The 17,413-nt window shown below is 44.7% G+C and overlaps 1 protein-coding gene across 1 annotated transcript in view; it reads right to left on the bottom strand.

Moving 5' to 3' along the window:
* The window catches only part of Sec11c (SEC11 homolog C, signal peptidase complex subunit), a 17,641-nt gene continuing 228 nt past the window's right edge, over positions 1-17,413 (bottom strand). Inside the window, exons 2-6 of the mRNA XM_021633568.2 lie at positions 8,773-8,882; positions 4,915-5,064; positions 2,677-2,796; positions 793-850; positions 1-201 (exon numbers count right to left, since the gene is read on the bottom strand). Coding sequence (XP_021489243.1) covers positions 148-201; positions 793-850; positions 2,677-2,796; positions 4,915-5,064; positions 8,773-8,882 — 492 coding nt within the window. The 3' untranslated portion in view covers positions 1-147. The remainder of the gene's footprint in view (positions 202-792; positions 851-2,676; positions 2,797-4,914; positions 5,065-8,772; positions 8,883-17,413) is intronic.

A 17,413-nucleotide genomic window follows, 5' to 3' on the forward strand; every position in this document is an offset into this window, starting at 1 on the left:
TTTACTGGGGAATCATTTATTTAGACAAGACAAAAACGTCTCCACCTGGTTTCCCTTTGTACAGAAAGTGGAACATTTCAAATATATTAGCTTTTCTCTTTTTCAACAGAATTCATTTCAATCTGGTCCCAGGAACTGCTTCGCATGTTAGGATTCACGTTTTAGTAACACATATGCGCCCATCACAGCCAAAAGAGCATACTGTAGAGAAAGCACAATGGAAAACATCATGAGGTCTACAAATAAACTAGGGCTTATCAATGTATTCAGATGAAGCCTGCTCAATGCTGGGCTGAGAACAGACTCAAAAGATGACCTCTCTCCCACATGCCTTGTTCTTTGTTCAATGCGCACTGAATGAAGACCAAAAATATACTGATGACTTGGGGTCAAGTACCTGACAGACACAGCCAATGCAGACCTTATTCCTTTGTAGGCTTCCTATTGTCTTTCAAGTGATTTTTTAAAAATAGAAATGTCATTTCTACTGAAGTTGGTTGATAAATGCAACCAAGGTTTTGATGCTACTTCAAATGATTTTGTTAAAATTTCTCCATAATAATCAATACCCTATATGCACCATTTCAGAACAAGTATATAAAAGTAGCTGTTTTGCATAACTGATTTAAATGTTAATAATTTCGCTTATTATGTTAATTTGTAGGTGACTACAAGTGCTCTACAGAAAAATCAATGGCAAAACATTTTCTGGTGACTTCCTATCTGCAGCTGCACAGGTAAACACTCCAGTGTTTAAAATTTACGTGAACACACACACACACAAATCCTTACCTTGAATTTTGGATAGTCGTTCATTATAATGGTGACCATACCAACATAAGGTAAGAACCTAAATTGTGGGAATGAAAAGCAAGAAATATAAAATGTGTTTATTATATGATGATACCGCATTTACTGCTCTCTCAGCCTCAAGACACTAGTCTTCCCAGGGCTAAGGCCAGGGCTCACTCCTTTCTCAAGGCTTGAGCAGCAGATCCTATGCACACTAAAGGCCAGGCAGGTTTAAGCAGGTACAGGGTTTGAGCAGCAAAGCTCTCTGGCTGTACTTGGTACCAAAAAAATAATTAGTTGAACCATTTGCTCAAGTAGAATAAGCAACTTTCACAAATCTAGTTGATTTTGTTTCTAGGAAGAAAGGTGGCCTAAATAAAAATGGCTCCTGGAAAGAGCTTCAAAAACAAGCTTTATAGGACCTGAAAAGAAACCAGACAACAGATAATGCCTAAAGAACACAGAAAACCACCTGGAATTTAAATAATTATCATGATTTTTCATTTCAGTGCTTTTCAGATCTAGCGAATGAGTTTACTGAGGAGTGAAGACAGAGGTGGATCCTGTAGCTCAGACTCAAATACAACCGTGGTCCCAGAGGACGGGTCAGAGCCAGGGAGTGACTGGCCACAGGATCAGAATCAAGATGTGCGCTGTGCCCACCGTGTGTGCCGCGAGAAGCAGGAGCCACATCTAGGGCAGCTTCCAGCCAACCATCAGCGGTTTCTGGCCCTCTCCTGGCTGTGGCCTTCATTAGCACCAGAAACACAGGACTGGCTAGCAGGAAGTCCCTTCCCTGCAGACACTAGAGTGGAAGTACAACAGAGGAAGGTGGGTGGAGGCTTAGCAAGAGTCCTGTGTCACCACCCGATTAATTAAGACAGCCCTTATACACAGGAGCCGTCTGTCCTGCTGTGTGTGGCTAGTGAAACAGAGGCAGCAAGTAGACCTTCCTAACAGTCAAATATTAACACTTAGAAACAGGTCACTCAGAGAGGGGCAGCATCTCCTTCACTAATTTTTTTTAAATGTGCATGCATTCTACACAGTGTCAATCATACTTAACTCTTGAAATAATCATACATTAAAAAATGTACCACAAAGCTTTCTAATTGTGACAAGCAAACAGAAAATAATCCAAAGGTCTAAAGGAATAAAAAGTATTCCAAGATGCCTGCGCACAAAATTATGGATGCAGACAGAACAGCAGTTAGCCACTTAAAAAAGTAAAGATGTAGATTTGACACCAAAAGCTACTTCCACATACTCTTGGGTATAAAGACTCAATGCATCCAGTTAAAACTATGTGTTATATGTGCACAAGTCTATCACTGAAATGTTAAGCAGAGTACATCTCTTGGAGGATTTTAGTCATTGGCATTTAAAACCCCCAAATAACTAATCTTTAGGTGAAGGTGTGTTTTTTAACAGAATTAAACCTGGGATATAGGTAATGCATTCCAATTCAGTTATAGCTTTTGGTTCCTTGGATATCTTTAAATTTTCTTCATTAAAAAAATACATTTTATTTTACATGTATGAGTGTTTTGCCTGTTTGTATGTCTGTGCCAATGTGTACAGTGCCATAGGCGGCCAGAAGAGGGTGTCAGATTCCCCAGAACTAAAGCCTCCATGAAAGTGCTGGGCAGCCAGTGCTCTAAACCACTGGGCCCTCACTCCAGCCTTGAACGTGTGTTTCTGAAGACAGGTATAACCCAGGCTTAGGTTTTGTTATCTTCAAAGCACAGCTGAGACCTGCTTACAACACTGCTGATGTGCCAGGCTTGTGACAAATGACTCTATTGTCTCACAAGCTTGGTGTCTTCATTTTTAAGTGCTTTCCTGGTTTCTGGAGCTTCTGTGTAACAACAAGTTCATCCTCACCCTCGTGCTCTTCCTACCACGTCCTTCTTCTCCAGCCAGTTCTGGCCTTCTTTGTACAAGCCTCTATCGTCAACTTCATTATTATCTCCTTTAGTCAGAAACTTGATGTCTCCATTATCTCTGGAAAGCAAAATGACGTCCTCTCAGAAATCATTTTCAGCGGGGCATCATTAAAAACATATTAGTTTAACCCAGACACAAGCACTCAGAAAGCGGTTGAGGAAGACTTGACCTCTCTTTGGTCTGAGTTGATTGCTTACAGATAACCACCCAGCTGAAGCACAGGTCTAATGACCATTTCATGGACTTAAATTCCAAAACATTCAAGTAACCCTGACAACCAAAGCACAAAGCAAACCAGGGCAATGGGAAGGCAACAACAGGCCATGAGTACACAGTATCACTCCTCACTCAGACATCCCTGCACTGAGAACAGGGCTGGTACTTATTTTTTTAATCCAAAAATAGGAGTATTAGGGTCATTCATCAATAGGTAAGATCATGGGATTAGGTCCTGTCCAGATTTGTGGCACTCCAAAGTGGAATTGGCAATGAACTTTTTCATACTTACTTCAGAAGTTGCCCTCCCTCGAGTCTGACTCTATCAGAATCAGATAAGGCTGAATTAATGACCTTCACTTGAACTGGTATTATCCCTTTTTAGTCTTCATGGAAAAGTCTGTTAGGATAGCTCTTACTGTTTCTCAGTCTACATATGAACTTGCCCAAACCACACTGACTTGTGAATAATGCAATTTAAATGTGGCTGTGCTTTTCAACTGACCTCAAGCTTACCAAATGCAGAACTGTTAATGCTTTACTTCCTTCACCACTAAGCACAGTGCGATAAAATCCCATTTGCAGGGAAACAGTCAGGAATGGCATCAGACAAACACAGTCAGCAGACAGGCGGGATACACTGAGTGTTCTAAATGGGCACTCACTGTAAACCTGGTACGGGAAACGCAAACCTGTAGTGCTCTGTTATTATAAAGAGGCGTCTTTCAAAGGGACAAATGAAAACAGGCACTGTTAGAATGAGGCTAGAGGCGCAAAGCCTGCAAGCATCTGAAACCCTGTCTAAAGGAGCAAGTTGATCTGTAGTTGTGATTGTATAGACTCAAGAGGGCAAACATCTTCTGTGTCAGTTTGTGGAAGTTACAGCAAAAAGCCATCACTGTCTCAACTCTGAACCTGTTTTCATCTTTAGAAATGATTTGCAAATGACGTGAAAGTCCTGTCGTACCATCCCTCAGGATGGCTTCTCCCTCAGGAGGCTGGCCAGCAGATGGCATGTAACCACTCAAACAATGCCTGTGTCTGAGCAGTTTGTACTGAATCTGGATTAGTCTAAAAGTCAGTGGAATAAAGTGAATATTTTGTGTGGACCTGGAAGCAGTGAATGGCTGAGTATCCAATACCACGAGTCACACTCAAACTCTCAGTCTCTCATTCTCATTCTCTCTCCCTGCACCCATGGTGAAAAGTCCACCATCTTTTAAAAGATAGACATACACATCCAAATTTAATTTCATAAACTATATACGTGGACTGCTAACAGAAGAGCTGCACAAAGGTAAGGGTACACAACAAGAATATAAAATATAAATCTCTCACTCTCACAGGAGAACTTTCTGTATCTGAGCTAGAATTAAATGCCTTCATTCCAAAGCCCAGATGTTATTAAGGTCTTAAATCATCACTGCTACCTAAGGGGAAGGCGTGGCTGGCCACTGGGAAAGGACTAATACAGGACATGTTGTGACCAACCATGAGATGCCTTGGGAAAAGATATTTTACCTGGCAAGAGCTGAAGTTGCTACTAAAAAATGCCACTTTGGCCAAAGTGACACAGAGAAACAACTAGCTCTATTATATGTCAAAAGAAATTTCTGGTATCGAAGCAATCAGTCGGGTTAGAGCGTGAGTGTCTGAGACTCCTTCCAACAGCCAATATAACACGCCTCTTGCGTTTGTGCAGCAGTCTGCGTTTGTTTGTTTTGTTTCGTTTTCTTATGGGTTTTGGTAAACATTATCTCACTTAGCTCTCATAATCACCCTAGGAGTTACAGTGTCACTCCCAGTCCACAGATGGAGCCCAATCACTGGTGCAAAGTCGCCTAGTTAATAAACAGCAAAACAAGAACAAATCTGGCTCTTTTCGATTTTCTCACTGATCTTTCAAACCATCTACTGAAATTTACAATACCACAATAAAAGCAAGTAAAGCCTCTTTACTTTTCATGAACCTTGATTACTCTGTGAACTATCGGAATGTCTCTTCCTTCAACTTTAAAAACAACTATTTCACCAGCTCTGATGGGGTCCTCCCGGAAATTTGTGAGGAACAGCAGATCTCCCCTGTGAAAGGCCGGCTCCATACTGCCACTGGAAAGAAACACAAAGTCACCATCAGTGGCACTCAATATCCACAGGGTAGCAAAAGTTAAGCTCCCAGCCACAGCTGAATCCAAGTCCACAAAGGTGCTGCCACCAAGCCTGGGGCTCCCCCACCCCCTCGGATGAAGAAATGACCACTGAGGACATGGTTTCTATTTTGGCTTATGCTTGGAAAGGGCACTAGCAGGTCCATCTCTCGGCCTATTATTCCATTGTCTGCTTCTCACTCCTTGAACAAGTCCTGCATTGGAGCTGAACCAAGAATAGTGTCAACTCTGAAATAAAAGCTGCCTACTTATGGCCTTAAAAAAAAAGTCCCACCTCCACAGATACATTTAGCTCGGAGCTGCACGCTGTTAGTTCTGGTTAACATCTAGGGCGATCCCTTCATTTCACGGCCCAGCCTCAGCAGCCACAACACTGCAGGGTGTTTTCAAGGAAGGAGAAGCAGACAAATGAATATAGTTTAGAGATCAGGCCCTGACCTAAAGCACACTGAACCCCAGTTTTGCTTCTTGAAGCATCAACCTTTTGACCATGTTCTACAAGAGCCCAATGCCAACAGATATTACTGTTGGAAGACAATACAATCTTCCTGGTAACAGTTCAAACCTATGCCAAAATCTCTGATGTATTCAAAGTAAACTGCAATCTGCTGGGAATTGAAAGTTAGAACGTACTGCATAGGGAAAGAATGAAAGCTACAAATACGACTTCATAGGAGCTGGGCGACCAAGGGCGAGCTGGCAACAGCTGTTCATTGGGAAGGAGGAAAAAGCAGGCTGACTGAAGGCCTCGGGCCTTTACAGGGGAGTATGGTTCATGAAGCTGGGCCTCCTTCCAGCCACCCAGTGCTGGTACCCACAAGCTTCCCAGCAGAGAAGGCAGGGAGGAGATATACAGCTAAGCTGACCTGTCATTAAGCACCTGCAAGGGCTCTATGTTAAAGTGAAACAAAGCGCTATGCATACAGACTCAGACAGGGAATGCTAGCCAGGAGAGATGAATAAGAAGGGGAAAGGGCTGAGTAAGAGTTGACTAAGGGAGAGAAAGAGAGAAAACAGCAGGGTAAAACAAATTTGCCCCAACATAGACCGTACCGTGTCCTCCTCTGAAGGTGACTTGCACTTCTGACTTTTGTTTTTCTTTTACAGAACAACAGCTAAAATGCCTGTTTTCCCTATCGATGCCTTCACCTTCATTGCCTCAACAAATTTCCCAAGGCTACCAGGGAAAATGCAGTATTAGAAATATCTCGGTTGTGACAAAAGACACCACCTCCCAAAGCCCCAGGCTGAGAGGGGACACTGAAGTCCAGCAATTCTCAAAGTTTAGTGGCATCAACTTGTAGGTGTCTTCTCCCATGACTGGAGACCCCCTTCCCCCCAGCAGCACAGGGACTTTACCAGCTTATGACTTCAAACCAGATGCTTTAAAACTTTATTAGGGACACTTTTGGCTTTGTTTTTTGTTTGTTTGTTTGTTTGTTTGTTTGTTTTTTTAAGAAATGCACAGAAGTGTCTGTGTGCACATGTATGACCTGAAGGGAGCCTGGTGATCTTAGACCCAGTGTTGCTCTACGAAAGTAATCTTGAAATTCTTGTGACGACCTCAGGGGGCCTCAGATTCTTCATGAGAGGACACATCTAGATTCCTCCTCTCCCTCTCTCATCAGAAGATGGAACCCAATTTATGCGTGCTACACATATGCTCTGCCACTGAGATACATCCCTAGCCCTTTCTTCCCAAAAGAGCTTGGTTTCTTTATTTCTCCTTTCTTTCTCCTGTTTCCTTGCAAAAGATAAAACTCAGACCTTGAACATGCTATGTGCTTGCTTTACCATAGAATGACTTCCTAAGCTTTCTAATAATAATAATAATAATAATAATAATAATAATAATTTTAAAAAAAATCATTCTCGCAAACAGCCTCTGTGCAGAAGTATACCCACCTAAGTACCTAAGTGGAGCTACTGCAGTTGAAGCAGGGCTCGGAAGCCTGGTACCCTCCTCACTCCTACTGCATCCCAGGACCCAGGGCATTCCTGAAACACTGACAAGTCAAGGACCCCTTTGCTCCACCTTCCTCAGACATCCACTATGAGAAGTGCAAGTCCACTCCTCGGTCCGTCACACAAAGGTGGCCTGGGGAAGTACAGACACAGCTGCAGCCCTCTGGTCTGGCAGCAGAGCCCAGCACAAAGTTTGGGAGTACTGTGGCCTTGACTCCTCAGCTGGTCAGCTCTGACTCTGATCAAGTGACCACAATAGCTACCCTTCTGCCCCAACAAAAAGGCTCTGTTGCTACCAACAGTGACACTTAATGATGTCAGACACATGGGACAAAGCACCCTGATGCACCTGCTGGCTGCCAAACAGGGCTATTTGGTTTCAAATGGATTGAAGATTTCTCCCTGAATAACTTTACGGCTGCATGAAGTTGACAGCATTCACACTTCTAAAGCAGATACATTTTCATAAGCACAACAGGAGCGTGAGGCCATTGTCATCTCCTGACAATTGCTGGACACTGGAGGGACACACCCCTCCTATTGGTATGGCTTAACATTTTAATCTAGTATAAAGGTCAATTTATCTACAAACAATGCATTATTCCACTCTACCGAACTGCTGTACTAGTATACTAAAAGTATCAACGAGCTCTAAAACAGAGGTTCTCAACCTGTGGGTTGTGACTCTTTTGGGGGTCCAATGACCCTTTCATAGGGGTCACCTAAGACCATCAGAAAACACAAATATTTATATTAACAATTCATAACAGTAGCAAAATTATAGTTATAAGTAGCAACAAAAATAATTTATGGCTGGGGTCACCACAACATGAGGAACTGTACTAAAGGGCTGCAGCCTTAGGGAGGCTGAGAACCACTGCACTAAAACATCCTTTAAAAAGATAACATATCTGCCACAGAGGGCCTCTGAAAGGCTCTGCCCTGCAGACTATCAAAGCGGATGCTGAGACTTATGGCCAACTGTTGGGCAGAGTGCATGGAATCTTATGAAAGAAGTAGGAAATAGTAAGATCTGGAGAGGACAGGAGCTCCTCTGAGAGAGGAGAGCAACAGAACCAAAAAATTTGAACACAGGGGTCTTTCCAGAGACTCATACTCCAACCAAGTACCATGCATGGAGATAACCTAGAACCCCTGCACAGATGTAGCCCATGGCAGTTCAGTGTCCAAGTGGGTTCCATAGTAATGGGAACAGGGACTGCCTCTGACATAGACTGATTGGTCTGCTCTTTGATCACCTCCCCCTAACGGGGGAGCAGCCTTACCAGGCCACAGAGGATGACAGTGCAGCCACTCCTGATGAGATCTGATAGACTAGGATCAGAAGGAAGGAGAGGAAGACCTCCCTTATCAGTGGACTTGGGGAGGGGCATGAGTGGAGAAGGGGGAAGGTGGGATTGGGAGGGGAGCAGAGAGGGGATTATGAAGGGATACAAAGTGAATAAAGTGTAATTAATAAAAGTTAAAATTTAAAAAATGTCAAAAAAGATAACATATTTTCAATAAGCACCAGAAAAGAAAACAATCTCAATAGCCATCAGTAAAAAGTCTTGAGTAGATTATTCAATTAAAATCTTAAACTCACGGCTGTCACACAGGGCACCCTGGCTCCTTGATCCCAGGGAAGCAGTGTGGCAGGATGAGGGTCAGGATCAGGACCTACCTCAGTACCACCACAATGGGACTCTCGCTGCCTGTGAGAACAATTAAGCCTTTCCATATCATGAGTGCAGAAGACACGATCATGGCGAAGTTTAAAACCTGGTAGTAGAGCTGGAACAGAAAAGGCCAAACCAAAGTGAACACTGACTGCAAGATATTCCATAGTCACACAGCAGGGCTTGGGGGTGCTCGTTTGATAAGACTGGATCTTAGGGCAGGTACTACTTAAACTTTTAGCCACAGGATATGCTGTTCAAATATCCCCTCCCAGTCAGTGAGAAGAAAGGGGAACAGCTGTCTGTGGGCTTGATCAGCCATGGACTCTGCCTAAGTGATAGCTACAGCCTCCTCACCCTCAGCACCCGGTGTCACAAAGCAGCTGCATTGCCGCCGACAGTGTAATGACCTTAGGCATGCTGGACACAGCATCCCAAGCACCTGCATGCTGCCTCCCAAATCTGAGCACTTGGCTTCAAATGGCCTGAAGACTTCCCCCAAGAAAGTAGTAGCTCTGGGGTTTCCCAGCACCTCAAACACTAAACATTTATCCTACCAGAATTCAAACACTGGCAGCTTCCATTCCACCTTGGAACAGACGCAACTTAGCATCAGCTGGTTGTACAGCCCATGTTCTCACACTGAGAGTCTGATGCATCTTAAGTAACTTCACCTAACCTGCACGATAGCCCAAGACTAAAGACAGTCTCAACTGGAAGCTAAGCAATACTACAGGGCCCAAAGCGATAGGCCTCTGCATCTGAGAAACAAAACAATAACAAAAACAAAACAAAACAAAAAACTTACCAGTTAAAAGTTGAGAAACCAAACTTTAAAATGCCTGTATATTTACATGATTCATAAATACTTCAAAAGGTGAACGGTAAATATCTGGTTAAAAGCACAGGCAGAGGAGTCACAGAAGTCAACAGGTCATGGCTGCTGTTAGCAAGGAGTAAGGCTGAGCATCCCAGACCCACCTCAGAAGTTTCCCCCCACCTACAGGGCTCAGCCTGCTCCTTCACTGCGGCACACGTACACGTGTGCCGAGGTACGGACTCTTCCCTGCCACAGCTGCCTGTCATACCTGCCAACCCCCGCGGACCAAAGGGCAAACCAATGCCTGTTCACATCCCGACTCCCTTCCAACAGGAATGCCCTCCATCCTTCATGAGGCCACACAAACTACAGTTACCCTTCTTAACACTACTCAAGAGATGAGAGCTCAGGCCCTGCCCTTCCTGCTCTGCAGAAGGCCCCTGACTTTGGTTCCTGCCTAACTCAGTCTTCCTAGCCCAAGCCCTGTAAGTGTCGGGATGACTTTCAGAACCATGGACCCTGCTAACTCAAGCCTGGATCCCTCAGCTTCAGCAACATTCTTCCCTTCCCTTGGACCAGCTGCCCTGGAATGGAAAGCATTTCAAGGCTGTATCTTTAATTCAGTGATCTCTCCTCTCTGGCTCCACAGTCTCTAGATATCTGAACACACTGACAGGCAAGGGCTGTTCTTTGAGGACTTCTGCCCCTCACCTTAGCTTTCAGTCCTTGGCACACAGCATGAGCACAAGAGTGTCTACCCCCTCCGCAGGCCTTTATTCCATATACTCCCTGTTTATCTATGCAGGGGATACAATTTCAGTCTTCCATCTGGGAGAGGAAGCCTCTTCAGTGGACTGGGTAGAACTGGGTACCTCACAAGTCTCAACTCTCAGGAAAAGGAGATGTACTTCGGCCTGCCCTCTTTTCTCTCCTTTGTTTATAAAGACATCTGCTACAACCAATTGGGTCTCGTGAGACAGTGTCTTTTCTCAGCTTCCCCAGTGCCTCTCAACATTTTTACTTTCTCAGGCTACTTCAGTTAACATTTTTCCCTCTTTCTTCCAGCTTCTGAGACCTGGGCAATCTTGTTCCCTTGCATGAACTCCGTATCTTGAAAGAGTTGGCGACTAAACATCTCCTTTTAGTGTGTTTCAGAATTAGTGAGGTTAGCTAGGGTAGATGACCCCCCCTTAAGGACCGGTCAGCCTTGCATACTTCCTTTTGAAGTAGGTGGGACAGAAGCCAGATCACATGGGTCTAAACATCATTTCCTCAAATATTCAAACTTAACTTTAACTGGAATAGTATGTGGAGAAGTGGACTGGTTTGGGTTCTGGTGTTCTAGCACAGTCGGGGGTACTGCATATGTTGATAATGAATGACAAGATTGTATAGCTGTGCCACAAATGAATGATAAATGTTTGATGTGAGGAACATGCTGATCACTGTGGTTTGATCATTATACAATGTAAGCATGACTGAAACTTCACGCTGTACCACATAAAGCTGCACAGTTAATAAGTGTCTATTTTTAAAACACAGTTTAATATACATGAAGATGCAGTTTTTAAAATGCATATGGCCTGCAGAAATGCAAGCAAAGACACCCAGAAAGACCCATGGGCACGGGCTGCGTGGTTTTCCAAGGCCCTGACTTCTGAGTGTGTACCACCCTCCAGAGCAGCAGCTCTCAAACACATACTGCAATCATCTGGCAGGCCTGAGAAACGCACTTTAAACAAGTTCCCAGGCGACACTGAAGCTGCTAGCCTGTGGCCACAGTCCAAGAGCCACCGTGCTCTAGTACTGGTTCTCAACAATGACTACACATTGGAATCGCATGGGAGAGCAGTCCACCCGAGTCCATGTCAGGAAACGATGCCAGCGTCCATGTTCCCTAGGCGTCAGCTGAGAGATTCTGGTGGGTGGGTGGGTACATGGGGGAGTGAGTGGGCAGGCTCAGCCCACTGTTCCACAACTGTCCCATCTGATAAGCTTAAGTCACTCCACCCTGAACTCTTCTTCCATATCACACCTTCTTCCACCTTTGGCATCCCTTTCCCTACACAGCCAAAGGTCTCAAAGGAGCTGCCGTCTGAGGCAAAAACTCCATCCACTCTCTGAACATTTTATCCTCCAAACAGTTCCTCCTCCACCTGAACCTTCCAATGCTGCCATCAGCACCATCAGGCTAACCCCTCCCAGGGCTGAGATCCCCAACTGCCTGGAATTAGGGTGAATCTTTACAGTAACTCAAATATGTCACGTCAGAGCTGACCTTACCTTCTCTGACAAGCAAAGTAGCTCCACTACCATGACTTTTATCCAAGTCACCAACACTGGGTCACGTAAGAGCCTCCTACAAGTCTAATGTGCTCCACATTCACACTCGCCTTCGGTGTCACCTGGCCACTCCTGTTCGCGCATAAGCCCTTCAGTTGCAGCCCACTCTCTTAATGTGGCTTCAGATGCCCTGCCTGACAGATGCCCTCACTCCCCAGTTCTAGCTGGTAAAACTCACGATGCATGGCCATACTTGTGCTATCTACTAGTGCTTCAAACAGTAGACATGTCTTTCTCCTTCAAGCCCTTCACCCAGGGGTTTGCTCTGCCCAGAAAGTTTCTTCCCTAGACTCTTGTCATACCCAAAACCCTCCCATTCTCAAGTCCCACTTGTAAAATCAGTGCCCAAGGGAAGCCTTCCCCAATGGATGAGACCAAGAGTCAGCAAACTTTCTATTTAAAGGGCCAAATAGTAAACAGTTTAAGCTCATAGGCTACATAAAAACTATCAAAGCCACTTAACTCTGCCATTAGATTGGAAAAGTAGCCACAGACAAGATCTAAAAGGATGTACATGGCTATGTGCCAACTGAACTTTATAAAAGCTGGCAAAGGATCGTGCCAGGCTTTGTTGCAGGCCAGCCTCGCCTTCCTGTCCCATGGTCTCGCTGCAGCCTGTGTCTCCTTGCAGCATCTATCACCACCAGTTATACATCTACTCACTCGCTTGCCTTTCACGCCAGACTGTGAATTTCACAATAGCAGGGATCATTCTCCACCTTGTTCAGAACTGTATTCTCAATACTCGACACAGGTCTGGCAACAGTCAGCGTTCAGTTTGCTAAATAATGACTCCTTTAACACACACTGGATGCAAACAAATCAGCTTTAATGGAAACTAGAATGCCAACAAAAGGTAAACACTTAAAGCTGGAAATTTCCCATGAGGAAATATAAGCAGCAAGTAAACATTTGAAAGGTTTAAGTTCATGACCCTCCCACCTTCCCAGCAAATGTAAAGTTTCAGTTCTTTTAATGCTAAGACTCAAGACTAGTACCAAAGGCTGCACTGTGTGAGAACGCAAGTTGATGTAAGCACTCTCAACTGGCATTAATACCAAGAGATTACCATCAGCCCAGGGTTACTGCTTCTAGGAATTCAATCTAAAACAAAGACAGACAGGAAATTAGGGTCCAGAGATATTTATAGCAGTCTTATTTCTAATAATGAGGAAAAGGTAGAAAATGACAGATTGCCTCACAATTTCAAATAATAAGTAAAGAACTTCAGTATCAAACACTAGGCATAAATTATGCCAACTGCAGTTACAACTCAGGCAAACTGTAAGCACAGGAGGTGGTCCAAGGTACACCCAGAGGTGATCTTAGGATAGTAGAATTATAAGTCATTGATTCTCTCTCTCTCTCTCTCTCTGTGTGTGTGTGTGTGTGTGTGTGTGCAGGTCCTCATGTGTGTGGAAGCCAGAGATCAACCTCAGATGCCATGCCATTCCTCAGGATGTCATCTGTGGTGGTTTGAATGAAAATGGCCCCCATAAGGTCACAGGGAGTGGCACTATTAGGAAGTGTGACCTTGTTAGTGTAGGTGTGGCCTTGTTGGAGGAAGTTTGTCACAGGGGATGGGGTTTGAGGGTCAGATCAAATGCTCAAGCCAGGCTGAGTGTCTCTCTTCCTGCTGATCTAGATGCAGAACCCTTGGCTACCTGTCCAGCATCATGACTGCCTGTGTGCTTCCATGCTTCCAGCCATGAAACCTCTGAACTGCAAGAAAACCCTAATTAAATGTTTTCCTTTATAAGAGTTGCTATGGTCATGGTGCCTCTTCACAGTAATAAGACACCATCCATCTTGATTTTTTTTGAAACAGGGTTGCTTACTAGCCTCAGGTAGACTGGCTGGCCAGGAAGCCTCAGGGATCTTCCTGTCTCTATTTCCCCAGCCCCACACATCACTGGTCTTTTTTTTTTTTTTTTTTTTCCTTCATGGATTTCTGAAGAGTCGGGGTCAAACTCAGTAAAGCCAGCACTTTCCAGACTGAGCCATCTTTTCAGCCCCAAGCACTGATCTTCTTCTTGTGCTGGATAGTTTTATGTCAACTTGATGCAAGCTAGAGTCATTAGGAAGGAGAGAACATTGATGGAGAAAGTGTTCCCAACTAGACTGGCCTGTGGGCAAGCCTGTGGTGAATTTTCTTCAGTGATGATTGATGCAGGGGGTGGACCCAGTGCTCTGTGGGCAGTGCTACCCTTGGGCTGGTGGTCCTAGGTGGTGTAAGGAAGCAAGCTGAGGAAGCCATGGGCAGCAAGCCAGGAAGCAGCACCTCTCAGGGCTTCTGCTTCAGTTCCTGACTCCAAGTGTTTGCTCTGACTTCCCTAGATTTTGTACTACAAGTTGTAAGATGAAATAAGCTCTTTCCTCCTCAAGTTGCTTTTGAGCATGATGGTGTTGCATCACAGCAACAGAAACCCTAAAACACTTCTTCAAAAGTCCTATGGTGAGCATGGACTCATTCCAAAATCTAATATATGGCATAAAAATAATCACCTTCAGGAGTAATAAAACGTGAAAATGTGTTGAGATGACGTAACAAAGGAGTAGCAGAGCTCAAAAATGTCTCTTGCAAACATTACCACCTGGTTAAAAAAGAGGTGATCATTAATAGTCAATGGAAAGCAGGATGTAAAAAGAAATTTGAAGTAGCTTTGGTAGTTTGATGCTGTTCACCACTCTAGTTGGCAGCGTGAACCTGGAAAAGTGGGAGCCTAAAAGCAAGACGACTGAAGCCCCATGCAATAGCCAACTTTACCAGAGCATACTCTGAGGGTTAAGAAGAATCACAAGGACAAGCCACATGTGGCAAAAACAGAGCGGCATACGCTTAACAACAGCTGAAGTAAACTCACTCCTATCTGCTACACCCAGGAGGAGCACAAAAATACGATGGGCAAGTCTGTGTTTTGAAACAACCGAGGTCACAAGGCTCTTATCTTGTTGGAGTTTTCTCACAAGCACTCAGAATTCTCGCACGACTCCATTCTTGGACTGTGTTCCAACACAGTGCAATCAATATGAAAGGAGAAAAAGAGAGCTAATTCAATACTAACGCCACCTGCCAGGTTTAACCACTTAGCTATTGTATCCCTTTGCACATTATGAAACTAGCACAATCTTCCCAGAAGAGAAAAAAAGAGGCGTACTACGCACCACAGCGCAGATGTCATTCACTACAAACCTTCCCCACCTGCTCTGTTTCACTTGGAGGACAGTGTGTGAGAACAACTGTTTCACTATGAACTACAGATCTGGTTGGGAAAGTCCCAAACCATAATTTTAAATAAGGACTGCCAATTTTTGATAGGTTTTCAGACCACCAGTCTCCATCTTGCCAAAGAGCAAGTTAGTAACTCTTACCTCTTATTTAATAGACTCTGAGCTAAGAGCACATTTTCCAGTATGATTCTCTGTGTTTGAGAACAAACCATTATGAGGGAACAATATCAATTCCTTAAAAACACTTGCTTCGGTAAGGGCTAATGAGAGAGCCAAACACAAAAACCTGACAACGGAACTCACCGCAAAACCACGGGTCAGACTTCTGAAACCCTACCTTTAAGGTATCCACAAATCTGAGTGCAGGTTTGGCAACCAGGAATCTAGAAACATAATTCTGACCAAAGTACAGACAAGCTGAACCGCTTCCAAATATACCCCATCACATTTGCATGGCGCCTGGTGTCGTTCCTCTTTTGGCCCGCCAAATAACGAACCCAGCAGAGCTTTAAAGTAAGCCCACACCCAGCAACTGCAATCAGCAACTTGCGAGGAGTTTTAAGCAAACATTTAGGACCAGATATTCTGGCCACAGAGCAGCAAAAACACCAGTCACTGTACTACTTCCTCTCTTCCTCACTGCAGAAACAAAGAGCCCTTGTCTTGCATATGGCTCTTATTTAGTAAGTGGGGGCAGCAGAGCAAGGGGTCCCTGCTTCAAGGCCTGACAAGGTGTCACAGAATCCTATTAGGAGGGGAAAAGAATGAGAAGCAAACAAAAAGACAAAAGGTTTTTTTCCCCCAACTATTAAAGAGCAGTACAGAAACTGAGTTTCTGAATTTTAATTAGTAAACCAGCAAAACGTGCAACAAAACAAGCTACCAACTGAAGTGATCCAATGGGCAAACTGGTTGAGGGACTGATAAACTCATCTGAGGCCTTCTCTGATAGTTTGCAATGACAGCCATTAGTAATCTGTACTAAACATTTCAAAACTTTATCCAATAACCTAAATTTAAAATGAAGCTGCCCTTCCTTTGAACAGCGTCCACCCTCAGGGCATCAGTTAACTGCTGTTCAAAGCTAGAGATATTCCCCACTAAAATTTCTCATAGCCACAGGGACCATAGAAGTTCATCAGCACAGCTAGACACAACCAGATCTCAAGCACTTCAGGAAATTCCCATCACCAAACTGTCCCATATGGTTGCATATTTCTGAAGTTCTACGGGGGGGGGGGGGTTAAAAGATGAGGGGAGGAGAGAAAAAGAAGAAGGGAGAGGGCAAAAGGAAGATGGGAAAGAAGGAGGAGGTCTGAGAAGGATTTATGGGCTCTCTCATTCTCTGCGTCGTGGAACAAATATCTCTGGGCGCCATCCAAATCATGAAAACACCAAGTTCAAAGACAAATCAAAACCTCTTCAAGAAAGACCTTACTTCTCTTATTACAGTGTGTCACCATCGGTAATTGTATTGGCTAGCTATGAAGATACTGGGGCACCACGGTGTCTATAAGCTTGGCCAATCATACTTTTCCCGGCTGATGGAGGAAATGATGACACACAGTTAAAGAGGTGAGGCGGGGTGGGGGGCGCAAAAGGAGACTTGTGTGCTCTTTCTTACAGAGCAGTGAAAAATGAAACCCAGCTTTCCAAAGACCCCCAACACTAATGGCCTTCCATACAGACGGCGCTGCAAGAAGGACGGAATGGAAAAGTTAGAAGAAACTTCTGCAATCCTTTCATGAATGCTGGTTCAGCCTACGATGACCGCGCACCACCTAGGACGCAGGGGCATCACTGAGTCCCGATGCACGCCCCCACAAAACCAGCCTCCCAACTCGGAAGAAAGCCCTTTGGGAGGTATCCCTGAACAGCTCCCACGATAAGAAAGTTCTTCCCTTCCCCTCTGCCTGCCTCTCAGGCACTTGCAACAGCGCGCAGCCAGGCCTCTGGAGCGCCACAGGGAAAACGGTTCCCTTTTCACTGAATGGCCCTCAAAACGCGCAGACAGCTGTCACTCTCGCTCCAGCCATCTCTCTTCACTCCCGCAAGCGCAAGTGACATTCACTGCGCTCCCCTTCCTGCATCCCCTACCCAATTTGCTCTAGTTAATGCAGGAATGCAAACACTTGCCCACACGTGGGTCTGGGAAGATCTGAACCCAGGGCCTCTGGGAGACAGGGAGCTCCGGTCACAGGAAGCTGCCCTTGCTCGAGCGAGCCTCACCGGGGAAGCCCCAACTACAGCAG

This window comes from Meriones unguiculatus, chromosome 2 (genome assembly GCF_030254825.1).
Source record: "Meriones unguiculatus strain TT.TT164.6M chromosome 2, Bangor_MerUng_6.1, whole genome shotgun sequence".
Lineage (NCBI taxonomy): Eukaryota > Metazoa > Chordata > Mammalia > Rodentia > Muridae > Meriones > Meriones unguiculatus.